Raw genomic sequence first — 23,841 nt, forward strand, 5'->3', positions numbered from 1 at the left:
CATAGAGATTAAAGGAACAAGACGTATTAAAAATAAGACGAAACATCAACTAGATTATAATAATAAAAAAAAATAATAATAAATACGTGAGAAAGTGTACAACATACTAAATACTGGTGATTCATTGTACGATAAACAGTTAGAAAACTGAAAAATATAATATATTGCTATCAATTTTAGCTGCTCTTACAGTCACGTAAATATAAAACTACTCGAAGGAATTTACCAGATTGTGAACACGTGCGCTCGGTTGCTTTCACCGAGGTGTTGCGAAGATTTGAAAGCCAATGCAAGAAGATACCGAGAGTGCACGGAGTATCGGAGCCAAAATTTACATGCTCCTTGTGAATTAACTTTCATTTGTTGGCTTGCGACATGTTTGCTGGATGTGATGAAAGTAAGCATAACTGTATCGAATGATCTCGAACACATAAACATTTATATGCTAATAATATAAATAAATAATCAATAAATTATTCATATAAACTTTTCTTTTAAATTGCAATTAATTTTTAATTATCAATCATAGAAATATCCGTTTTGCAGATATGTATTGTTTAAATTAAATCTAAGTGAATTCAAAGATATCATAAAAATATTGAGTTCAAGCCACATACATCAATTTTTATCAGTTGTTTTCCATAATTTTCAAAGACGTATGTACCAAAAGCCAACATTTTATTATATATTAAAGCTTTTTATTATATGTTTAGTTTTTCTCCCAAGTCAGAATGAAATAATCCAAAATTTAAGTGAAATAATCCTAATTTACTTTTTGGCAAATTGTAATTTACTGATTGCTTCGTAAAAAAATAATTCATTTTTAGTAAGTAGACTTTTTTTGAAATTATAACTGAGAGAACTGAAAAGTGAAATTGCCTCAGTAAATTAGTCGGAAAAAGTAAAAATTTTGCTATATTACGGCTTTTCTTAAGTGGTTTTCCAAATGTTGAATAAATATATAAAAATACTATTAATTAAACGTTTTTTTTATTTCATTGAAGATATCGTGAGCTTACAATTTTGGGAAAAAATGTTTTATACTTAAAATAAACAATAACAGCTCTAACATTATATACCACTCTTATTTTGTATACATTCGAACAAATGTAAACATAAGAACTTTCAAAACCAAATTTATCGGACATAATTAAACTATTTTTGATCGACATATTTTAAAAATATTGGTGAAAAATTTCCCAGATTATCAATAAAAATTTGAAACATAATGCGATATTTTTTATAATATTCTGAAATATGTTAACAATTTCAAAGTATAATTAGAAATTAAAAATGGTATCTCTTCGTAATATGCTTCATCCTGTCATGGTTTTTGATTTAAATACCATTAATCTGAAATAGAAGCTTCATAGTCTAAATGGAACTCGAAATCGAGGCGATTCTAGCTGAGATTATGTCCCGATATTTATGCGTGGTATGAAAAATTTTTACTTCATTACCGCGTTATTAAAACAGTTTCGAATATGTTCCAATTACTATTATTTTTAATATTACATAGGGAGTCTTAGAGTAAAATGACTAGTGAAGGGCCGCACCTATAAGAATACTTTTTACTTTACTTAGTTATAGAAATTGTGAATAACGTTTAATAATAGTACATTACGTAACTGAAGCGGGGGGTTATCTATCTTGCAATAGCGTCAGTTTGCAGCCCAAACGTAGCGAGGGTTGCATTGACACGTCACACGAGTTCTAGATTGACAACCGCCCGTAGTATTTTCATCACTGCGTGCGGAAAGTGCTACTTTCCGTACTCTCTACGCTCGGGCTGCAAACTGACACTTTTCGAATGAATATTTATTACATTTAATCAACAAAGCTAATAATATTTCTCAAGAAATAGTTACAAGGGTATACTTTTTAATATTTTCATTTTCGTATAAGGAACCTTCTGTCACTTTTAAAACTCGATGAAAAACTAGACGAACCATTTTACCGACTTGTTCAGTTCTGGGCCAAGGTAGAGTTATAAATCGTATAAAAAAAGATGCAACATTTAATAAGTGAAGCCATACATTTTTGATGTGAATTTTTAAAAGAATGAAATTAATAGAATCAGAAAAAAGTATTTATTTCGTCAAAATTTAATTTTTATTTCTTTGAATAATATCTTTAGCTGCCCCATAACTGGGGGAAGAGGAGGGGGTCGTAAGCGTAACTAACCTTTTTGTCCTATAAAAATTTCGAAAATTTGCTTCAAAAAGCTTGCTAAGGAGGTGCTGGGCAAAAGAGCGTCGCATTCGAAAGGGCGTGCATGTATCGCATCATGAGATTGTACATTCACCCATCAAACTTACCTTTATTTCTTATATATACATAATGTATGAGCATAAGTCATTCCAGTTGTAACTTACAATATACAGCAATATTATTAACGAAATAGTTTAGTACATAATAATACATCATGTATGATGACTTGTCTAGAATTTATTTTGTTAATTTTGATATTTTATATCAATCTTAAATGAAACCTAACATGGGACTTTGAAAACTATTAAAAATATTTGAAGAATTTCTTTTTATTCAAGGCGATTTTTTAAAAACTATTAAAATAATTTATTTTTAAAACGACTTAATCATCATGACAGCTCATGTAATGTGTCTCACTTCATCAGGTGGAATTCCTTTATTTGTTAGAAAAAAAGGAAATGGCGATTTGGTAATAATCATTTTAAATTTTTATGTTTGTTTAAATTTTTCGGAAAGATGCTTAAATTTTGTTTTTATAAAATCCAAAATTATTTTCAGATGACTTTCTCAAAAATGGCATCGTTAAATGGAGTTCATATGTTTTTAAAAACACATAACATTGAACTATTGAATACAGATATGCCAGATGCAACTATTGTTTGGAAAGAATTTCATAAATGCATTATTTTAATTGCCATTGCTAATGCTAGTACCAAAAAAATCATTAATGAACTTCTTGAAGCAGTATTCAATACCATGATACTATTTATTGGTCTTAAAGATATTCAGCAACCTAGAAGTGTTGAAAGATTAAAAAGAGATTTACGCTCTTGTTATCCAGTAATAGATAAACTTTTAGAGTGTTCTGACATAGGTGATGCTATGGGATCTAAATCAGATTTGATTGATCTTACAAATTGTATCATGTGCTCCGAAAATCATTTGCTTCAAGTTTGTGTTAATTTTTAATTTAAGAATGAGTTTAACAATAAGAAAATAAAGTTTTAACTCTTACCTTTGCAGGTCTGTCTGGAAGGTTACATGGAATGTTTGGAATCATTATATGGATGTATGCTAATACATAATTGTATTGCTGTTGCTACAAATAGTTGGTGGTCATTGGATTTGATTGAAAGAAAATTACTAATGTTAGCTACAACATCAGAAAACAGTAGTACTATTAGACAGTTGCCAATTTTTTTACCTAACAAAAGCCCAAATGTTAGTATTATACATATCTTTTCATAAATTAACTTTAAATTGTCATTAAAAAAAAAAAAATAATAATTTATCCAGATAGCTTATCGTTTGGTAAATGTGACTCTGGTTAATAACATAAGAATTTTAGCTTTATGTGGACCTAATCCAGAATTGTCAGAAATAGAAAAATTAACACTTCAGATTTGGAAAAATAGTACAGACTTATTACAAGCTTCTGAACAATGCTATCCTAGAAATCTTCCAGCATCCATTATTTTGGATACAGGAATATTGGGGTATTTATAAAATCCATGATATTTAACAAATATAATTTATTCATAAAAAATGGCAACTTTAAAAGATAAAAATGACTTATTTAATTTGCTTTCAGGTTTTTATTGGTCAATTATAAAATAGGAAAATATGTCTTAAGTAGAAATACTCAACATCTCAAAAACTTCATTTCCAGTACCCATAAATTAGATACTTTGAAAACTTTTTATAATCATGCGATTGAAATTTTTTTAGTCTCAACCACTGAAGAAAATAAAAATGATTTAAATTGCAATAAGGCATCAGCAGGTATGAGAGAAACTTACTGGTGTTCGGAATACCATAAATGCCATGCATTAAAAGAAGCAGATCATATTTTTTGTGTTTTATATTCATCAACAGTACCATCTCACACAATGAGATTGTTAACAAAAAAAACATTGAAAACTTTATTATCTGATAAACAAGTTTGTTGGTAATGGTTACAAGGAAAAGTTTTCAATAACTGTGTTAAAATAATTTTATTAATTATTTTTACCAAGCATGAAAGATAATTCACTTTGTTAATAGTTCCAGTTTTGTATACAAGCAGTATTTTTTTTTACAATAATAATATACTGCAGCAATGGAATGAAAATCCTTGAAAACCTTCTTAATCTATCAATCAAAATTTACTAGGATGCACAAAACTATACAAAACAGGAGTTCTGTGTTGACTGACACAACTATTCTTTGTTAACAGCTAAATTCTTCATAGTAGATGAACGTAATGCCATTTATCAACTGAAAATACCAAAATTTGATTTATTGCTTGTGTAAGTTGATCATACATAAATTTAAATTCACATCATAATTGTTGGTTTTTAAAAATGTTTAAGTGCTATAATTTATTAATCAATTTGTTGGAAAAATTAATTTTATCAACTGAAATAAAATTATAAAATTATAAATTATTTTAAAACAAACAAAAATCAACAAGTACTTGTAACTTACCAATTGGATCAATAGGTAAAGCAGCTTGTGGCTCTGGAGCTTTGTCAATAACTTCGTTAGCTGCCTCTGATGTAATTTGGAAAGGACTATCAGCAACAGTCACATTAGAGCTGAAAAATGAAATTAATTTTAAAATATATTAAATGTTATTTGAAGATAATTGTTGTATATAAAACTTACCATGAAATATTGCTAGAAGTGGTTTCTTTTTTAATTAAATTTTGCCAATGTTTATGAACTTCTTCAATAACATGTAAGGCAAATTCTCTAGGTTTTGCTTCTCCATTGAAAGCAAACTGATTTTCAGGTTTTCCATCAGGAATTTTATAAATTTTAAACCACTCAATTGATGCTTTCAATAAACCAGGGTAATGTTTATCTATATCACTGACATCTGAAAATGATTAATAAGAGTTATGAATTGAAAGAAAAATAGAAAATAGACAATAAACAAATTATAAAAGCTCTTACCATTCATTTGATTAGCTAGAGGATCATTAACATCAATGGCAATTATTTTCCAATCAGTTTCTCCTAAAATATAGGATAAGATATATAAGATAACATTTCAGTGAAGAATCAAGTTGAGGATAAGATTCCTGATAACTTATATGTAATACCTTCATCAATAAGAGCTATTGTACCAAGCACTTTTACTTTAATAACTTCACCTCTTTTTGCTACCTGAATTGAATTTTAATTTTTTATCAAATAAATCATTCAAATGGTGAAAAATATTAAACATTAAAAAAATTTACCCTATATCCTATCTCTAAAACATCAATAGGATCATTATCTCCTTTAAAACCAGTAGACTCATCCAAGACATCAGGATTTTCCCAAGTCTGTAATAAAATTTAAAAGTATTTTAGTGTTTTTAAGATTCATGTAAAAATTTAACTCTGGGCTACTTGGATTATTTTCAAAAGCAACATATGATAATATATTTAACAACATTTTTACCTGTGGAAGAGCTCCATAATTCCAGATATAACCATGATGTGGGAAACAATTAGCAACAAATCTAAGATTTCCTTTTTTAACATCTTGTTTTATGGGATTGAGAGTTTCTTTTAAATTAATTTCCATTTTTGCATTGGTCCATCGTGGTACTTCCACCACCATATTCATTATTTTGTTTGCTTTATCAGCAAATAGTGGAATATCATGCATTGGTGAAATAAACTGGTTTTCATTTTCTAGAAAAGAAATCATGAATTTTAATTATTTATGTGTGTTTTAATTAACGTTAAGTCCTTGCTATAAAAAACGATGAAAGAAATCTCGAGAAAGCCAATAATATTTCGTTCATGAACGAAAAATTTTGCGTTTAATTTAGAATAATTTTCGGTAAAGATTTAGAATAACTTTGATTTCTGAGAGAGTTACTTGCAACTACCAAAACAAGCCTAAGATTTTCAAAAATTAGCGAAGTTTTACCTAAATTTTTTAATATTGAAATTGCATTAAATACGTAAGTTAATAAATAACGAAACGATAGTAAGCGATATCGTTTGAAAAATTGACGTTAGATTTAGCGGAGATTCTTTTCAGTGTCACGGCAGAATAGTTACTACTCATTTTGTGCAATGTCATTTATATATTGTTTTTTTTTTAGATTTATTGAAAGAAAATAAACACTACATTGAATGCCTACATTTGTCTTAATTTTCGATTCGAGATTTTAATTTTCTTTATCTTTCCACACAATTGAATAAACGTAATGGCATTTTAAAAAATAAAAGCCGGGAGAACTGTCAATATGATTGAAAAATTTTTTGTGTCGTTGAACAGAAAAATACAAAAAGTACCAGTGATTTTGATAGACGTTGATAATTTGGTGGGATTTCATTTGCTCAATATAATATAAATTTCACGTTTATAAGGTGAAACGAATCCACTTTGCAAGCACGTAACATAAAATATCGACGTGAGAATAATTAACGCATGCCACAGAGGTTAAAATACGAAAGTTGAATTTAAACTTGTAAATGACGAATTATCTTATTTTAGATGTTCAATCTATTATTGTAATGGCATCGATGAAATTAGTCGCTAAATTCATTGAAGTTTGATTTATGCATAGAATATATTAGTTAAGCTCCTTGACCTTCGTATGACGCTTGTATCTGCGACAGTTAAAAACGCGGAAATACAGACTCAAGTGATAAAAAAATTATTGCTTATCTTAAGTTTTACGTCAGCATAGACAAAGAAAACGGAGATGCTAAACTGAGGATATTGCAAAATCGAGGAAAGATTTTTAAATGAAAACTTTCTAAAAAGGGACAATAACCCAAATGAAAGTAAAGATTGAGATGTATAGAACGCAGGTATGCGCAAAAAGGTTAGCTAATAATTCAAGGTGATTCGCTGACAGGGACATATGAGAAATTATGAAATGCTGATAAACTTACTAAAAAAGAGTCTATAGTCGGTCGAATTAGGCGCCCCTCGCTCAACAGTACTATAGCTTGCAGACATTCTGTTAATGTTTAATAGATTACGTGGAGATAATTTAACAATTGGATTAGAAAAAAATTTGCAGGCGCTCGAGCCAGTCGTGTTCAATCTGCCACCGGCACGTAACACGTGCAACACTACTGCTACGGACATATTCATGTATAACGCGCGACCACGCAAGCTGCTGCTGGCTGCGGCGCTCGCGTTCGGGACGCCGCCACATTTTCATCATATCCTATGCTTAAGCCACGCAATTTGCTTTTTTCACTACACCTAGTCAAATGTGTCTGGTATTTTTGTGACGTAGGTATTACGAGTCGATATATATGAAAGTGTCATGGAGCGGGGCTTATTTGTATTTCGCCCCTCAGTTAACCGAGCGCCTGCTCGGTATTCCCCTCTGACGATTAATCTAAATAGTCAACGCGTAAGCACAATTGCAATAAGCTCTAATGTCATACGATTGCTTGACTCTGGGATGCATCGAGTAAGCTCCAATATTTCCTGGCAATTGCGTAAAGCATTTTTTCGTCGTCGACGTTACAGAAAAGTTTGGGCGTTATATGTGCAACGTCACAACTTCATGTAGTTAAATTAAAATTAATTTGATGCTTGCTTAATGATGCAAAAAAATTGTCCAGGCCCTGATAAAAAGATCTCTCAATCATGCTGCATTATAAGATCTATTGTAGGGTAATAAGCTTATTGAGCCTCGTCAATTTTGATTAATTTGAATTAAAGCTCAGTTAAGTAATGCAGCTTTCATGGACCGCATGTTTCTATTTTCCCATGTGTTTGTTTGGCGGTAATTAGAAAATAGTATTATGATCATCACGAAGTTGAATGGAGCCGCTTGGGAGTCGTGCAAAAGCGCTAGTTTTCCAGGACTCACGCAATGTGAATCAAATAATAGAAAATTATGCAAGATGCAGAACCGGCGCACATGTAGATAAAGTTCCATCTCCCGTACTTACGAAAAAATATTATGTTACAAGTTATCGCGATGGTAAACTTCGCTTTAATGAATTCAATTCAATGTTTACAATTAATAATTTTCATGTGCGCACTCATCCCGTATTGATGTAAACAAAAACAAAGAGACATTTTTGTTATGAATTCCTGCAGCATTTACACGTGAGACAAAATTGCGTAGATCAATCTTAAACTTTGAATACATAAGTCTCTTGTACTAACAAGTATTCCATATTATAATTCTTATAGGTTTTTGTGATCCAAGATGACAAATCTTACAAATACTATGAAGAAACATAGAGTGGAATTGCAAGTGGTTGACATTTTGAAAACTACAAGTTAGTTCATTCTTTATTTTTCAATTTTACAGTATGTTTAAAAATACCTCAATTATATCATCTTTCTTTTCTAAAATAGACTATTCTCTTAACATTGTCAGTAGGCATAAAGAAAATATTGTACATATCAGTGCTGCTAACAATTGTACAAACATAATAAAGTGCATCCTAGGCAAGTACAATAAATATTGCTTAGAACGTAAAAATGCTTTTGGTTGGACGCCTTTGATGCATGCTATAAGAAATCAGCACTTTCAAATGGTTCAATTATTATTATATTCTGGTGCAATTGTAAATGATTTTTCTTTTTTGGGTAAGTATACAATTTTTTAACATAAAAAAAATTCTGTCCTCATTTTAATTTGATTCTTGTAAAATAGGATTATCTGTTCTAAGTTTGGCATGTGCCATTAGTGAAAAAATGTTTGATTTAGTTTATAAAAATGATCCAGGAGCTTTGGAAAATGCTGCTCATGATGATATCAATCCATTATGTGTAGCTGCATTAAAAAATGATAAAAATCTATTTTTCAAACTTATAAGCCTTGGATTAAAAGTTGATACAGCCAGTAAGTATTTGAGAATTTTAATAAAAAATTTTACTGTCATGAGCTACTTAATTATTTTAATATTTCAGATATTTTTACTCATACAATGATGAAACGTTCTTCTGTACCAGAAATTGTTGCTTTAGCTAAATCACATTCATTCATTGAAGATTATTGGAATGATTTAACTGACATTCACGATTTTGTTATTTGTAGAGATAATGACAGTATTTTAAATGCAACTAATAATGTTATTAGAGAAATAGATATAAGTAGCTCAAAATTAAATAATTTTATCCCAGCAATACACATAGATAATTCTGATACAAAAAATTGGTTGAAATATTCCAAAAGAGAAATAAAATCTTTTCAATATCTAGAATCATCTGTAAATGACTACTTATCTAAAAATGATGTATCACCTATGCTAACTTATTCCAATAAATTTGTATTTCCTACATCGCCTAATGTATTTGTTGCTGAAAATAATTCCTGCCATGAATTTGAAAAATTCAAGTTGGATATTGGTGACAAAGGTATTCCTTCAGAACTTTGTGATGCTAGTTCAAATGTTGAAAATAATCTAAACAATGATGAAGTATCTCCATTAGTTTTGAAACGGTACGTGAATAAAATCAATATTTTTCATTTGTAATTTTGATTAAATTGTTGTTTATTTTAATATTATAGGTGCCAACACTCCCGACCACCCAGTTTGAGGCTAAGAAGTGCTAGCAATGATTCTGATATTACATTGAGTTTCACACCAAAGTTTAGTCCTAGTAAATCGCCTAATGCGCTACATAATAATGACGAAGAAAATGTTTTTGATGATTCAACTCCAACACCACCTAAATATAGAACTCCACCAAATGGAATAATATTAGATCCTGGAATTAGGAAGCTCATTCATATATTAAAAAGATTTGGGTTTAACAAACATATTCCTGTATTCATTGCACAAGAAGTAATTTTTATTGATTCATTACAAATACACTGTATTATAAAGTTTTTGATTCTAAAAATAAAATTTTTTTAGGTGGATTTGGAATTGTTTTATAGTCTTTCTGATCGAGATTTGCAAGAAATTGGATTTGAAGAACAAGCTGACAGAAACAAACTATTGTGTTTTATTAACAAATATAGTAGTACATTCAAACAGCTTTATAGTTTTAATTTCTAATTCTTAGAATAAAAACTAAATATCATACTCAAGCACTACCATTAACACAAAAGTTGATCTGCAATAATATTTTCAATCACTGATATTTCAAGTATGTTAATTTTGGTTTGTTATATTATTCATTTTTGTAACTATACTTTGATTATGATAGAAAATTTTCTGTACATATAATTATGCACCAATGCTTTTTAAAAGAAGTCACATGTTATTTTTGAACTAATTTAAAATTTTAATAAATTATATTTTTAAAATTTTAATTTTTTCAATACAATTTCTTACTTAGTCAATTTAATCATTATAATTATTAGCTGGATCAAATGTCAAAGCTTCAGTATAATGTTGTTTATAATTTTCATACTTGCCAGATTCTGACTCATTTGAAGATTGAGAAAGAATGTTCTCAAAACTGCAGTTGTTCTTAGTATTGCAATCCACTTTCAATGATTCATGTTCATTTTGAATTATATCTTCTGAAAACAGAAACATTTCATTTAAATTATTAAATAATTCAATTTCAAAGCAACAGTTTTAGAGAAGTAAATAACTTAATAATGAATTGCTTATACCTGAGCAGAAAAGTTCCTCGTTGATTTCTTTTACAATATTGTATTGCAAACTGTCTGTATTATGTGATAAGTTTGTACATTTTTTATTTTGAGAAAATTGGCTTTTTTCATCATTGGTTTCCTGAACTATGCGATTTTTCATGATCTGCCAACGTTGTTTGCATGAATTTAAATCTTGCTCTATTGCCTGCAGTTTGGGTTCTTGAGTATCTTTCACATTAGAAAGGATGGACTTTTTTAAAACAAGGTTTTCGAATTCATTAGTTTTCTGAAAATTGATTGGAAAAACCAATTTTTTCTCTGGCCCATATGTCTTACTTTCCAAAACATTTTTTGAATCTTTATCATTTAAAACGATGTCGTTATTGGAAATGGAAAGTATTTTTTGTGTACTTGAATTTTTGAAATAATTCATTTTTTCATCTTTTTCCTCTAAATTAAGTACTACTTCAGGTGACGGGGGTGACATATTCATTGAAATAGTTTTGAAATCATCTTGCACAGAATTACTACTATTGAAACGATTCAAATTCAAAAAATCATCTTCATCTTGAGTTTTATTTTTGTTACTTTTTGAACATTTTTGTTTCGTAATTGACAACTTGTTCTTTACTCGAATATCAGTTACTTGCGGTGGTTGATTTCTGGAACTTGATATTTTTGAATTTGAATATTGTTGCTTGTAATGGTTTCGAATTTTTTTCAAATTTTTCCAGTCCAACGAAACGTTTTCTAAACTTCTAATAGTTTTTGGATCAACATTTTTTTTAAAATTTTCAGTTATCTGTTTATACTCATCTATAAAAGATTCAATAGCTACACTTTTATTATCATTAAACATATTCTGATTTGTATCTGAATCATCATCATCAGAATTATTAGCATTTTTGTTAGGTAAATCATAATATGATATTATTTCTTCATTAAAAGAAGGTATTTTTTTTTCACTCCAAGAATTATTAAGCGTCAATAATTTTTCATCGTTCTCACCAGAGCGGGATAACATAAAATCGGGTAAGAGTGAAAAATGTTCAAACTTATTCTCTTTTTTTCGTTTTTGTGATTTTTTTTGATTCTGAAAAGTTAAACGAGGTTCCTGCGAACTAAAGTTATTCATTGTTTTGTTAAGACTGAATATTGATGATAAATAATCTAATGAGTTATTATTTAATTTATCCTCAGTTGGAGTAAAAAAATTACTACTCAATTCATAACAATCCACGGTATTCTAAAATAAGACTACACGTTTATATCGATTATTAATTAAAATGAATATCAGCAAATTATTTATACATACATAATTATTTACCCTTTTAGTTATCACACGCGAGTATTCTTTTTCTTGTCGAGAAGAATTATTAATTTTTATCACTTCGCCACAAATCGAATGAATTGATTCGGCGAAATCTTTGATGAATCTTTTTGATACGTCATCTTTATTTTCACACATGAGGTATTCAGGTAGTTTAGACAAGATACACATTTCAGGATAAGTGAATGGTTGGTCTTTACTCATCGGAAAAACGACTTCGTAAAAGAGCATATCCTTGTCAGTTTTTGGTAGCCGAAATGCATACTAAATTAAAAACTATGAGTTATAAGTATGTGAAAATTTTATATTTTAATTGAAAATTATTTTAATGCTTTTTAGAAAAAATTTTTTTTCTTTTTAAAAAATATTAAATTCATTTTGTTCCCCTTACAAAAAAAGATTCAGGCATATATCCAATTATTTTTGTCAATAACAGAAAATTTTTAGTATACGAACCATATTTTTCCAATGTCTACGTAGATCTTGATAAGTTGAAAAGGGACAGCTACTTGGAATAGTTTTTGATACAGATACTAATTTTCCTCTTGTTAGTCTAAATGAAAATTTCATTCATAAGTACAGTTGATGAAACTACAAATGATTTTAATTTCAAACGAATGATACTCACTTAGGTAACACATACACATCAGAAGTGTTGAATAAACTTAAATCAATTGTTACAATAGTAGAATTAGGATTAGATTTGAAATTTTCTAATATATTTTGTGCAACTGGTAAAGATTCTAGTGACAATGGCTGTAAATTTACTTTTGTAGGTGATAATTCAAGTCTGCTATTGCCATCAGCTAAAAAAGATGTTGGTTTGATAAATGAGGGAATCGAAATGTTAAAAATTTAGCGCTCAAATTTTATAGAAGAAGAGTATCCTTTACTATCAAATAATATGTTCCATGTCATCGCATCAATCCCCGATGGCAGTGATAAAAAGTCTGATCCTTTCAAATAGCACGATCTTGCAATCAAATTCCAATGAGGTGCTAACTTAAATGCAAAAGTATATTTCAAACATGTTTGGTAAATTTTTTCATCAACCGTCTCTGAAAGGTCGAACTAAAAGGAAAAATAACGATTATATTTGTACTAGAATAATTACAACTGGATAACGTACCTCTATTCTAAGATCGTGCAAGTGTTTTTGTAATCTACCAGTGTTGAAAAATTGTTTGCTAACAATGACATATATTTTATTATGGGCTTTCTGTATGGATGGTGAAGCTATACAGTTTCTTACAGTGTGAATTATCAATCTGTAATATACTTTTGTATAATTTTTCAACTATTTTTAACACAGATTGACTTTTGAAATACATATGAACGTACCTGCATGTTAAAATTTGATAGTGATATACTGATTTTACTATTGGATCGCGCGTATTGAATGGATCAATTTTACAGTCAACGCAAACCAAATTTTCGCGAGAGGGCAGTTTCAGACTAACTTCGGTCTTGAGTGCCATTTCGATACTGAATTAAGGTTTAAGATAATGCCGTTGTGTTCTAAAAAAAGAACCCGTTTAATTGTACTTAAAAAAACCGTTGACATATTTTCAAATATTTTTAAACGAAGTCATGGAGCCGTTAATTTTAAATTTTCGGAATTGCATTTCCAATCCATTCGAATGTAATCAAAGGTAAGGAACAGGAATTAGTACAACCAAAAAGTTTCTTCATCAAAAAAGTAAGTACAACTTTTTATTATAAATCAAAAGTTCGAGTTATTTACAAGTCTTAACGGATAAACAATCTTAAAAATGTTATGAGTAATTGATAAAATAAAACTAAAAAATCACAATATCAAATGAATTTTATCATTAAACATTTAGAGGTTATTTTTGTATTGACTACAAAATCCATGATAATGAATTGATCATAAAAGCAAATGAAAATTACACATATTTTTAATGAAATTTTACACTGATTAAGTTAGTTCCATAATTATTTAAAATTAAAGTAGGCCTTTTTATCGTCCTTCAACTGAAAAAATTGAAAACACAAATTTTAATACATTCATTGTTTCTGCATAATATGTTATAATATTTGTCAGAACTTACTGTATGATGCAAGATCGATTTCATCTGGTAGTTCGGTGATGTTAACGTCAAATCTTTCTTGTACGTCATTTAATATTTTTGCGTCGCCTTCGTCGCTGACAAACGTAATAGCCAAACCCTATATCATTAAAATTATTGGTTTGTAGCATACTGAGTATGATGCATGAGGAATATCATTATGAAAAAAAGTATGAAATATTTACCTTAGTTCCGAATCGACCGGCTCTAGCTACACGATGCAAATATGTGTCAGAATTTTCAGGCATATCATAATTAAAAACTATATTGACTCTTTCAATATCCATTCCTCGTCCAAAAAGATTTGTTGCTACTAATATTCTCTGAAAAACAACAAAAAAATTAATATATGATTCACTCTATTATTTTATTTTCAAATAGTTTGTTATTTATAATACTCAGGGAGAGAGTTCAGACTCACGATGTGATCAGAATTAATTAAATTTCATCATAATAAATGTTATAAAGTAGCACAAAAGATATTACAAATATATTGAAATAAATACCTTTTGGAAATCTTTGAATGATTGATATCTTGTTAATCTTTCTTCTTGAGTCATTCCTCTGTGAATCCCAATAGCTGGGAAATTTTGCTCAGTCAACAGTTGCGCCAATGCCATACATCTTTGAACGGACTTGACAAATATGACAACCTGAATTGATAAGAAATAAATGAGAAATTATTGACAATAATTATTCTGTTGTAAAGTTTTTTCACTTACTTGGTTGAATTCTAAGACATCAAGTAACTCAAAAAGTTTCTTATTTTTTTCATTTTCTTTCAATTTGACATAATGTTGTTGAAGACCGTGAAGTGTAAGTTTTGCTTCATCATCGACATAAACTTCCATGGGCTGTAAAAAATTGTTGATATTATTTCATTTCTATTCATCAAAGCACTCCTATTCTATTTTCCTAATTAATCAAAATCTCATTAAAGTTTTATCCGATAAAATACACAATCAAGAAACATTGATTTATTGATTTGATCAACTACAAAAGCTCTGACTCATTTAGTAATTAATCATTTACTTTAGTTTTGTTTCTTTCATTATGAAACAGAAGATAACCTAATCTCAACACTGATTGAAGTGTTATAGTTATTTACATACGAATTAGTGATCCAACCTCTAGATGTGCCAATAAACAAGAACTCGTCGGTCGCCTCAACACACCTAAGGTGTCATACCCAGGAATGATCAGCTACTTCTACTGTCTTGTAAATGACAAGCAATTGCTCAATCACACCGTATTTGCAATTGTCAGCATGTATAGTGAGGCCATTGCTTTCAGTAGTACAAACATGCGCTCAAAAGAATTTCGTTTCGGACTTACAAATGTACATGTAGTGTACAATTTATATCAAGTTTACGAGTACACAAGCCAGATTCATCTACATTATCTTTCAAGTCTTCCATGCCAGTAGGAAATTGGATATTCTGATCTATTTTCAAGTAACTACCCACAACAGAAAATTTACTTTCGTAAAATCCCACCCAAGTCTTCTTGAATATTTCTTTCTTGTTATCTTCTTTCTTCAAATACTCGGATCTTGATGCCCACCCTCCCCAGATTTGAAGTGTTTTCAAATGTTTTTTTAATTTATAATAAATATTGGGTAGATCAAATATCACATTAGGCTCTTATTTAATGTGATATTTAAATAAGTTCAAATAAAAATGAAAGTGGGAAAATGACTTGTAAAATCAATTATCTCATCTAACGGCACGAAGAAACTGGCATGAATCGAGTCATAGATAATCAAATAACTCAGAGGACATCTGCAGAAGTCTTTCCATTAATGGATTCAACCTTCAGAATTCAGCCTTCTTAATCCGGTATATCTACCCTACCCCGATGTTTCTTAATTGATATTTAAGGACGAAGTTGAATTTGAAGATGAAATTGTAGAAGTCATCACATCTTACATCTTGCATGAATTTTTTGCAGACTGGGCGAATTTCCTTTGACAATGTAGCGCTGAACATCATAACTTGTTTGCCATGGGGTGTACTTCTGAAGATTTCTTGAACATCTTTGCGCATATCTAATAACAATTAAGATGATTTATAAATACAACATAATAGTTTGAAACTCATATTGCATAAATATATTACTTACCTAGCTGTTCAAGCATTTTGTCGCATTCATCAAGAACAAAATGCTTTAAATTTTTCAAATTAAGCTTTTTACTCTTGATAAGTGCTAAGATCCGTCCTGGTGTTCCAACAACAATATGGGGTGTGGTAGTTTTTAGAACTTCCTCATCTTTTTGAATAGGCATACCACCAAAGAACACTGAGACCTGCAAAAAAGTCAATACAACACATCAATAAGTGTCATTCAGATTGCAATTTATATGCAACAGTAATTTGTAAGGATTCAATCAGTAGTGGGTAGTGGTAAGATAAGTGTCATCATTATAGGCTAAGATAAATGTAACATCATTTGAAATCCTCATGACTTAAAAGTTTAGTTTAAACTCAAATTTTTCTTACCTTAACTTGAGGCATATATTTGCTGAACCTCTCATACTCTTTGCTGATTTGGAATGCGAGTTCTCGAGTATGACACATGACTAAAACATAGACCTGTTTTTCTGTCAATTCAAGCTGTTGCAAAGTGGCCAACACAAATACAGCTGTTTTGCCCATACCAGATTTTGCTTGACATAAAATATCCATACCTAGTACAGCTTGTGGAATACATTCATGTTGAACTGTAATAAAAAATGAAAACTTTAAATACACCATAAAAGTAGTAAATATCAGACACGTATTTTTTTTTATATTTGTCAGGATAGATATTTGCAATCATTAAATAATTCAGTTGTCCCTATCTATTGGTATCATCATTTGAAAGTGTAGAATTCATCATAACAATATTATTATAAAATAAATTTTTTTTACCTTCCGATGGATGTTCAAAACCGCAATCAACAATTGCGCGCAGAATTTCTGGTTTCAGTAGAAAGTCTCTGAAACCACTGCTGTGGATGGACACATAAGTTCCTTTGACTTCCTTTTTCTTCTGAACAACTTCTCCGTTACCTTCTACAATCTGCTCAGTCTGCTCCTCGTCTTCGTAGTCCAAAAGATCATCATTGTCGGCCATTTTGCTTAGCTCTAAATTTGTTTCCTGAAAAAATAAATAAAATATACTGGTATAAAATCTTTGAACAAGAAGATATTTTGGTCAGAAAGTTCTAGCATGCAGTGTAATTGTTCGATCGATTTTTTGCCACGTAGATGGCGTCACACGTTCATGTACGAGCATCAAGGGGTAATAAGCGTTTCGTCTACAACTACTATGCTACGTGTACAGAAGATGCAACGAAAGATTCTAATACATGAGTGATGAAACGTTGCCGGCGTCCATAAAATGGCCAGCGGCTTATACGTTTGATTGATCTCTCTTGTACAAGCCTTCGAGAAAATCATGAGGTTTTGTGGTTAAGTTTGAAAATCAATTTCAAACGAAATGAGTTTATTGATTTTAATTTTAATATGAAAATATCGAGATAAATGTAGTACGCCATAATGCGGTTTGAGAAAATATTCTAGTCAAATCGAAATGAACGTTAGTTCAAGTGAGTTGCCTCGTGGCATTTCGTGGATCTAAGGTCAAGCAGGTTAGCAACGTCGGCTTGTGTTTCTAATGAAAAGGACTTCACTAAATAGAGTAATAAAATATTCATCGGAGAGGGTCAACAATAGCATAAACTTGTAATTTGAGAAAATTTAATTTTGATACTTGAAATGATTGAGGATTATTCAATGGATTTTTCATCACTTACTTATTATGTCGATAAGATGCAGCGCGTTGGACCGGCAGATTGCTGAAACTAGTGGTCCTTTACTGAGTTACAATTCACCAACGACTAAACTGCGGAGAGGCGAAGAGCGATGGCGAGACCGACGCTCTCTGAAGAGTTTAGTGGGGGAGGGTAGTAGGAAGTTGAGCGGCGTTCCGGATGTATACACTGTGCGTGCTGCCCTCTATACACAACTGCTCTGTTCAGTTGAGAGCTATTCAATTTTTGAGCGGGAAATGATCCATTAATTACTATACTGAAACCTCTTTTATTCCAACAAAATCAGTTTCTAAGCATTTACTCTGGGTTAACATCGATTCTGTCCGATGGAACGCCAGAATTTCCTACGCTTAAACACGTTCCACCTCTCTGTTGGACCAGACAGAATCGATGTTAACCCAGTGTACCACTGTACAATACTTGACAGATAAAAAGTTCTCTGAAATTATACATTATTTTTTCATTCCTTCTTTTATGAGAATAGTTTTATTTTTTTAAAGAATTGAAAATTTAGTACAGAAATTAAAAAAAAAAGTTAAACTTTCAATTGAGAATACTTGAAAGATAAAAAGTTCTCTGAAATTATACATTATTTGTTCATGCCTTCTTTCATGAGAATAGTTTTATTTCTTTAAAGAATTTAAAATTTAGTACAGAAATTAAAAAAAAGTTAAACTTTCAATTGAGAATGAAAATAAATTTGGCAGATGCTAAAGTACCCTTAAAATTTAAATATTAATTTAACATGAATTATGTAAGGCATTACTATTGTCGAAACCGAACTCACATTGTTGCTATGAAAATATCTGAAGTATTCAAAATGAATTGGTGACAGTATATTTTTATCAATAGGTAAAACGTGTATTATGAAATGAATTAATTTAGACTTATACTGCCAATAAAAAAAGCGATATTGTTATGAAACACCACAGCGCGCGCTAAATATTATAGCGTGGATGTACTATGTATAGGCAAAGAAGATAGACACGTATAGAAGCACAGAACTATAGGCGCGATTGAGGCTGGCTCATATGGTACCAAAACCAACTTCAAGGGGGCGCGGCGAGCAACCNTGGGTTAACATCGATTCTGTCTGGTCCAACAGAGAGGTGGAACGTGTTTAAGCGTAGGAAATTCTGGCGTTCCATCGGACAGAATCGATGTTAACCCAGAGTAAATGCTTAGAAACTGATTTTGTTGGAATAAAAGAGGTTTCAGTATAGTAATTAATGGATCATTTCCCGCTCAAAAATTGAATAGCTCTCAACTGAACAGAGCAGTTGTGTATAGAGGGCAGCACGCACAGTGTATACATCCGGAACGCCGCTCAACTTCCTACTACCCTCCCCCACTAAACTCTTCAGAGAGCGTCGGTCTCGCCATCGCTCTTCGCCTCTCCGCAGTTTAGTCGTTGGTGAATTGTAACTCAGTAAAGGACCACTAGTTTCAGCAATCTGCCGGTCCAACGCGCTGCATCTTATCGACATAATAAGTAAGTGATGAAAAATCCATTGAATAATCCTCAATCATTTCAAGTATCAAAATTAAATTTTCTCAAATTACAAGTTTATGCTATTGTTGACCCTCTCCGATGAATATTTTATTACTCTATTTAGTGAAGTCCTTTTCATTAGAAACACAAGCCGACGTTGCTAACCTGCTTGACCTTAGATCCACGAAATGCCACGAGGCAACTCACTTGAACTAACGTTCATTTCGATTTGACTAGAATATTTTCTCAAACCGCATTATGGCGTACTACATTTATCTCGATATTTTCATATTAAAATTAAAATCAATAAACTCATTTCGTTTGAAATTGATTTTCAAACTTAACCACAAAACCTCATGATTTTCTCGAAGGCTTGTACAAGAGAGATCAATCAAACGTATAAGCCGCTGGCCATTTTATGGACGCCGGCAACGTTTCATCACTCATGTATTAGAATCTTTCGTTGCATCTTCTGTACACGTAGCATAGTAGTTGTAGACGAAACGCTTATTACCCCTTGATGCTCGTACATGAACGTGTGACGCCATCTACGTGGCAAAAAATCGATCGAACAATTACACTGCATGCTAGAACTTTCTGACCAAAATATCTTCTTGTTCAAAGATTTTATACCAGTATATTTTATTTATTTTTTCAGGAAACAAATTTAGAGCTAAGCAAAATGGCCGACAATGATGATCTTTTGGACTACGAAGACGAGGAGCAGACTGAGCAGATTGTAGAAGGTAACGGAGAAGTTGTTCAGAAGAAAAAGGAAGTCAAAGGAACTTATGTGTCCATCCACAGCAGTGGTTTCAGAGACTTTCTACTGAAACCAGAAATTCTGCGCGCAATTGTTGATTGCGGTTTTGAACATCCATCGGAAGGTAAAAAAAATTTATTTTATAATAATATTGTTATGATGAATTCTACACTTTCAAATGATGATACCAATAGATAGGGACAACTGAATTATTTAATGATTGCAAATATCTATCCTGACAAATATAAAAAAAAATACGTGTCTGATATTTACTACTTTTATGGTGTATTTAAAGTTTTCATTTTTTATTACAGTTCAACATGAATGTATTCCACAAGCTGTACTAGGTATGGATATTTTATGTCAAGCAAAATCTGGTATGGGCAAAACAGCTGTATTTGTGTTGGCCACTTTGCAACAGCTTGAATTGACAGAAAAACAGGTCTATGTTTTAGTCATGTGTCATACTCGAGAACTCGCATTCCAAATCAGCAAAGAGTATGAGAGGTTCAGCAAATATATGCCTCAAGTTAAGGTAAGAAAAATTTGAGTTTAAACTAAACTTTTAAGTCATGAGGATTTCAAATGATGTTACATTTATCTTAGCCTATAATGATGACACTTATCTTACCACTACCCACTACTGATTGAATCCTTACAAATTACTGTTGCATATAAATTGCAATCTGAATGACACTTATTGATGTGTTGTATTGACTTTTTTGCAGGTCTCAGTGTTCTTTGGTGGTATGCCTATTCAAAAAGATGAGGAAGTTCTAAAAACTACCACACCCCATATTGTTGTTGGAACACCAGGACGGATCTTAGCACTTATCAAGAGTAAAAAGCTTAATTTGAAAAATTTAAAGCATTTTGTTCTTGATGAATGCGACAAAATGCTTGAACAGCTAGGTAAGTAATATATTTATGCAATATGAGTTTCAAACTATTATGTTGTATTTATAAATCATCTTAATTGTTATTAGATATGCGCAAAGATGTTCAAGAAATCTTCAGAAGTACTCCTCACAGTAAACAAGTTATGATGTTTAGTGCTACTTTATCAAAAGATATCAGACCAGTATGTAAGAAATTCATGCAAGATGTAAGAATGTGTTTTAACTCCTCATTGCCAAACTATTAGATAATTTAATCATATATTTCTTTAAATATATAAATAGAACTTAATTTATTTTCCTGCAGCCAATGGAGGTATATGTAGACGATGAAGCAAAGTTAACTCTGCACGGTCTACAACAACATTATGTCAAACTGAAAGAAAATGAAAAGAACAAGAAGTTGTTTGAGCTTTTAGATGTTCTGGAATTCAATCAAGTATGTATGATTTATATTTAATTTTTTCTGATCAATATTTGAAAGTATTTATTAAGTATTGACCACATGCATGAAGACAATTATATTATGGTTGTCTGAATTGTTGAATGATTCATACATGCGATCAATACGTAATAGATGAACTCAATACCTTTGAATCTCATTCAATTTTTTATTTCAGGTAGTTATATTTGTCAAGTCAGTTCAAAGGTGTATGGCATTAGCACAGCTTTTGACAGAACAAAATTTCCCAGCTATTGGTATTCATAGAGGAATGACTCAAGAAGAACGATTAAGCAGATACCAGTCATTCAAAGAATTTCAAAAGGTATACTTCTGTTAAATGAAACTTTTACTATGTAGTCAAAAAATGTAACTAAAATTTCTTTCATAGCGTATATTAGTTGCAACAAATTTATTTGGTAGAGGGATGGATATTGAACGAGTTAATATAGTGTTCAACTATGACATGCCTGAAGAATCGGATACTTATCTTCATAGAGTAGCGAGAGCCGGACGATTTGGGACAAAAGTAATATATTACATTATAAAAAATACTACAATAACTTTATCTTTAATGAATTGTGTAATTTAATTAGGGATTAGCTATAACATTTGTAAGTGATGAAGCTGATGCTAAAATTTTAAATGATGTTCAAGAACGCTTTGATGTTAACATTACTGAGCTCCCAGATGAAATTGACTTGGCTTCATACAGTGAGTATACATTATTTATGAAGTTATTTAATTACACTATTGAATTTATTGTTATGTTTCAGTTGAAGGACGATAGAAACAAGTGACTATACATAATGAATGTAATCTATAAATTTATTTCTTTACAATCATCAACTTGTGCGTTGAAGTATTCTAGCATAACTTGACTATGAATCAGAAGTATTCCAATTGATGTTTCAATTATGTCTTTTGTAAGATTAATAATTAAGTTGATAAATAAATTGAGTATTAAATGAGAAAAAAGTGGATTTATTATATTATTGTCTAAATTCTAAAAGATAATCTAATTTTTGTATTAAACTAATTTTTTAATTTTGGTTTTTGACCTCCACCACCTCTGCCCATTGTTGATGGTCCTCTTCCTCCTCTTCCAGCAAATGCGTCTGCGAATAAAGAAATCATTGAAATAAGTACAGATTTTATTATTTGGGTTACTGATATAAGCTTTTTCTAATATTGACATACTTCTATTGTTTCCACGACCACCTCTTTGATTTTGTCCACCTCTGCTTTTGATGTCTCCTCGTCCTCTCGATTTCATTTGTACATCTTCCTTGACCATATCTATTACTTCATCAGGAATTCTAAGATACTTAATTGTACTACCTCTAATGTAACATTCTGGCATTCTCCAAAATTTATCACCATCCTAAAATAATAATTTGAAATTAAGAAATTAAAATAAAAACTTTGAAATAACAAATTATATACCCTTGAAGTACAAATAACTTCACGCAGATTGATATTCATCCAATTATCACAGCTCACTAGGTGGCCATTGTAAGTTTCTCCATTTTTCAATTCTACAAGCTAACATTTTATTTTAACATTATTAGAAGTACTTAATAATAATATATGTAAATATAGTAAACAAATAAATAATTTGTTCCATGTTAAAATCTTACCATTGGATGATTTTGAGCTGTACGTAATAACGATAAGGGCAACTAAAAAATATCAATATATATAATTTTAAAGCATATAATTTTTATAGTAGGAACAGATGCTCACCATGATTCTGATACTCGCTCACAAAAGATTGCAACAATTACTGTAATAGTTATTTAGAAACAAAACATAACCTTCACTGATTCACAAACAAAACTTGATGTTTTCTACTAATGATTACAGTATTACACACTTCAATGTGTTCAATGATTTCCAAATCCCAACACAACGCCACCTATGTTCGTAGAAATTATATGCGTGAATACTGAATATCAATGTGCGCGTACCGGGCGCTGGGCGGGCGGCTTTCCTCAAAAATGACGAGATTAGTCTTATACATCTATATACAGATTAAAACTTGAAATAAAAATATTGGAGCATTGGAGGTGATAATTTGATATTTATAATTACAAGGATTCCACCTTTAGGTCACAGATCCTTACCGACATATTTTTAGTCAGCCCTCTACGCTAATGTTGATCCCATGGGTTTCGATAGGCTTATTTTGAATGTTTGTTTTTTATTCAAATATCACTTTTATTTTTTACTTGAAAAAAACGACTCAGGGGAAGAATATTAAGAAAAAAAAATCTTTGAATCAG

General features: G+C 30.6%; 7 protein-coding genes across 9 annotated transcripts; 3 read left to right on the plus strand and 4 right to left on the minus strand.

Moving 5' to 3' along the window:
* Positions 1 to 2,354: 2,354 nt before the first annotated feature.
* On the plus strand, positions 2,355 to 4,176 carry LOC106658634 (protein fuzzy homolog). Its single transcript, XM_014380700.2, has 5 exons — positions 2,355 to 2,680; positions 2,770 to 3,162; positions 3,235 to 3,432; positions 3,508 to 3,707; positions 3,803 to 4,176. Exons 1-5 carry the CDS (start codon positions 2,603 to 2,605, stop codon positions 4,161 to 4,163), a joined length of 1,230 nt encoding a protein of 409 aa, XP_014236186.1. The 5' UTR covers positions 2,355 to 2,602; the 3' UTR covers positions 4,164 to 4,176.
* A 10-nt stretch (positions 4,177 to 4,186) lies between these two features.
* On the minus strand, positions 4,187 to 7,338 carry LOC106658705 (inorganic pyrophosphatase). Its single transcript, XM_014380825.2, has 8 exons — positions 7,095 to 7,338; positions 5,641 to 5,876; positions 5,436 to 5,522; positions 5,298 to 5,361; positions 5,149 to 5,211; positions 4,858 to 5,071; positions 4,678 to 4,787; positions 4,187 to 4,467 (listed from the first exon to the last, which is right to left on the minus strand). The coding sequence occupies exons 1-8, from the start codon at positions 7,297 to 7,299 to the stop codon at positions 4,436 to 4,438; spliced, it is 1,011 nt and encodes a 336-aa protein (XP_014236311.1). The 5' UTR covers positions 7,300 to 7,338; the 3' UTR covers positions 4,187 to 4,435.
* An 86-nt stretch (positions 7,339 to 7,424) lies between these two features.
* LOC106660208 lies at positions 7,425 to 10,438 on the plus strand. 3 transcript variants are annotated; one of them, XM_014383129.2, is made up of 7 exons: positions 7,425 to 7,443; positions 8,362 to 8,450; positions 8,530 to 8,763; positions 8,831 to 9,019; positions 9,088 to 9,619; positions 9,689 to 9,965; positions 10,038 to 10,438. In XM_014383129.2, exons 2-7 carry the CDS (start codon positions 8,378 to 8,380, stop codon positions 10,179 to 10,181), a joined length of 1,449 nt encoding a protein of 482 aa, XP_014238615.1. In that variant the 5' UTR covers positions 7,425 to 7,443; positions 8,362 to 8,377; the 3' UTR covers positions 10,182 to 10,438. The 3 variants fall into 3 exon arrangements, with proteins under 3 accessions (XP_014238615.1, XP_014238605.1, XP_014238624.1); XM_014383119.2 differs by lacking the exon at positions 7,425 to 7,443 and adding an exon at positions 7,594 to 8,274; XM_014383138.2 differs by lacking the exon at positions 7,425 to 7,443 and having other exon boundaries at positions 8,381 to 8,450; positions 8,552 to 8,763.
* Positions 10,427 to 13,537, minus strand: LOC106659352 (uncharacterized protein C18orf63-like). Its single transcript, XM_014381913.2, has 8 exons — positions 13,401 to 13,537; positions 13,189 to 13,327; positions 12,953 to 13,130; positions 12,688 to 12,865; positions 12,516 to 12,612; positions 12,045 to 12,323; positions 10,748 to 11,975; positions 10,427 to 10,651 (listed from the first exon to the last, which is right to left on the minus strand). Exons 1-8 carry the CDS (start codon positions 13,535 to 13,537, stop codon positions 10,470 to 10,472), a joined length of 2,418 nt encoding a protein of 805 aa, XP_014237399.2. The 3' UTR covers positions 10,427 to 10,469.
* Positions 13,538 to 13,742: 205 nt separating this feature from the next.
* On the minus strand, positions 13,743 to 18,050 carry LOC106657886 (ATP-dependent RNA helicase WM6). The gene is made up of 10 exons (XM_014379618.2): positions 17,946 to 18,050; positions 17,059 to 17,287; positions 16,648 to 16,868; positions 16,271 to 16,454; positions 16,078 to 16,196; positions 14,872 to 15,003; positions 14,656 to 14,802; positions 14,335 to 14,472; positions 14,132 to 14,249; positions 13,743 to 14,054 (listed from the first exon to the last, which is right to left on the minus strand). Exons 2-10 carry the CDS (start codon positions 17,261 to 17,263, stop codon positions 14,041 to 14,043), a joined length of 1,278 nt encoding a protein of 425 aa, XP_014235104.1. The 5' UTR covers positions 17,264 to 17,287; positions 17,946 to 18,050; the 3' UTR covers positions 13,743 to 14,040.
* Positions 18,051 to 19,341: 1,291 nt separating this feature from the next.
* LOC106650123 (ATP-dependent RNA helicase WM6-like) lies at positions 19,342 to 22,438 on the plus strand. Its single transcript, XM_023461068.1, has 10 exons — positions 19,342 to 19,455; positions 20,114 to 20,342; positions 20,533 to 20,753; positions 20,947 to 21,130; positions 21,205 to 21,323; positions 21,422 to 21,553; positions 21,735 to 21,881; positions 21,948 to 22,085; positions 22,153 to 22,270; positions 22,333 to 22,438. Exons 2-10 carry the CDS (start codon positions 20,138 to 20,140, stop codon positions 22,344 to 22,346), a joined length of 1,278 nt encoding a protein of 425 aa, XP_023316836.1. The 5' UTR covers positions 19,342 to 19,455; positions 20,114 to 20,137; the 3' UTR covers positions 22,347 to 22,438.
* On the minus strand, positions 22,364 to 23,471 carry LOC106650141 (U6 snRNA-associated Sm-like protein LSm4). Its single transcript, XM_014367990.2, has 5 exons — positions 23,303 to 23,471; positions 23,197 to 23,238; positions 23,003 to 23,101; positions 22,757 to 22,940; positions 22,364 to 22,674 (listed from the first exon to the last, which is right to left on the minus strand). Exons 1-5 carry the CDS (start codon positions 23,303 to 23,305, stop codon positions 22,592 to 22,594), a joined length of 411 nt encoding a protein of 136 aa, XP_014223476.1. The 5' UTR covers positions 23,306 to 23,471; the 3' UTR covers positions 22,364 to 22,591.
* Between the last annotated feature and the right edge of the window lie 370 nt (positions 23,472 to 23,841).

Source organism: Trichogramma pretiosum, unplaced genomic scaffold (assembly GCF_000599845.2).
Source record: "Trichogramma pretiosum strain Unisexual culture from Peru unplaced genomic scaffold, Tpre_2.0 scaffold34, whole genome shotgun sequence".
Lineage (NCBI taxonomy): Eukaryota > Metazoa > Arthropoda > Insecta > Hymenoptera > Trichogrammatidae > Trichogramma > Trichogramma pretiosum.

Excerpts from the sequence above, each read along its gene's own strand:
- LOC106658705 (XM_014380825.2), bottom strand. The coding sequence starts at position 7,299 with ATGAATATGTCCGTAGCAGTAGTGTTGCACGTGTTACGTGCCGGTGGC. Across the intron at positions 5,072-5,148 it reads TCTAGCTAATCAAATGAATG|ATGTCAGTGATATAGATAAA; the intron begins GTAAGAGCTTTT and ends AATCATTTTCAG. Across the intron at positions 4,468-4,677 it reads TTTACCTATTGATCCAATTG|TTGATAAATGGCATTACGTT; the intron begins GTAAGTTACAAG and ends TGGTATTTTCAG.
- LOC106650123 (XM_023461068.1), top strand. The coding sequence starts at position 20,138 with ATGGCCGACAATGATGATCTTTTGGACTACGAAGACGAGGAGCAGACT. Across the intron at positions 21,131-21,204 it reads CAAAATGCTTGAACAGCTAG|ATATGCGCAAAGATGTTCAA; the intron begins GTAAGTAATATA and ends AATTGTTATTAG. Across the intron at positions 21,324-21,421 it reads GTAAGAAATTCATGCAAGAT|CCAATGGAGGTATATGTAGA; the intron begins GTAAGAATGTGT and ends ATTTTCCTGCAG.
- LOC106660208 (XM_014383129.2), top strand. The coding sequence starts at position 8,378 with ATGACAAATCTTACAAATACTATGAAGAAACATAGAGTGGAATTGCAA. Across the intron at positions 8,764-8,830 it reads AAATGATTTTTCTTTTTTGG|GATTATCTGTTCTAAGTTTG; the intron begins GTAAGTATACAA and ends CTTGTAAAATAG. Across the intron at positions 9,966-10,037 it reads CTGTATTCATTGCACAAGAA|GTGGATTTGGAATTGTTTTA; the intron begins GTAATTTTTATT and ends AAATTTTTTTAG.
- LOC106657886 (XM_014379618.2), bottom strand. The coding sequence starts at position 17,263 with ATGGCCGACAATGATGATCTTTTGGACTACGAAGACGAGGAGCAGACT. Across the intron at positions 14,803-14,871 it reads ATGTCTTAGAATTCAACCAA|GTTGTCATATTTGTCAAGTC; the intron begins GTAAGTGAAAAA and ends TTATCAATTCAG. Across the intron at positions 14,250-14,334 it reads CCGGTCGATTCGGAACTAAG|GGTTTGGCTATTACGTTTGT; the intron begins GTAAATATTTCA and ends TTAATGATATAG.
- LOC106650141 (XM_014367990.2), bottom strand. Across the intron at positions 23,102-23,196 it reads CAGCTCAAAATCATCCAATG|CTTGTAGAATTGAAAAATGG; the intron begins GTAAGATTTTAA and ends ATAAAATGTTAG. Across the intron at positions 22,675-22,756 it reads TGGTCGTGGAAACAATAGAA|ACGCATTTGCTGGAAGAGGA; the intron begins GTATGTCAATAT and ends CTTTATTCGCAG.
- LOC106658634 (XM_014380700.2), top strand. The coding sequence starts at position 2,603 with ATGACAGCTCATGTAATGTGTCTCACTTCATCAGGTGGAATTCCTTTA. Across the intron at positions 2,681-2,769 it reads AAAAAGGAAATGGCGATTTG|ATGACTTTCTCAAAAATGGC; the intron begins GTAATAATCATT and ends AATTATTTTCAG. Across the intron at positions 3,708-3,802 it reads TTGGATACAGGAATATTGGG|GTTTTTATTGGTCAATTATA; the intron begins GTATTTATAAAA and ends ATTTGCTTTCAG.
- LOC106659352 (XM_014381913.2), bottom strand. The coding sequence starts at position 13,537 with ATGGCACTCAAGACCGAAGTTAGTCTGAAACTGCCCTCTCGCGAAAAT. Across the intron at positions 12,324-12,515 it reads GTAGACATTGGAAAAATATG|TATGCATTTCGGCTACCAAA; the intron begins GTTCGTATACTA and ends TTTTTAATTTAG. Across the intron at positions 10,652-10,747 it reads CGAGGAACTTTTCTGCTCAG|AAGATATAATTCAAAATGAA; the intron begins GTATAAGCAATT and ends TTCTGTTTTCAG.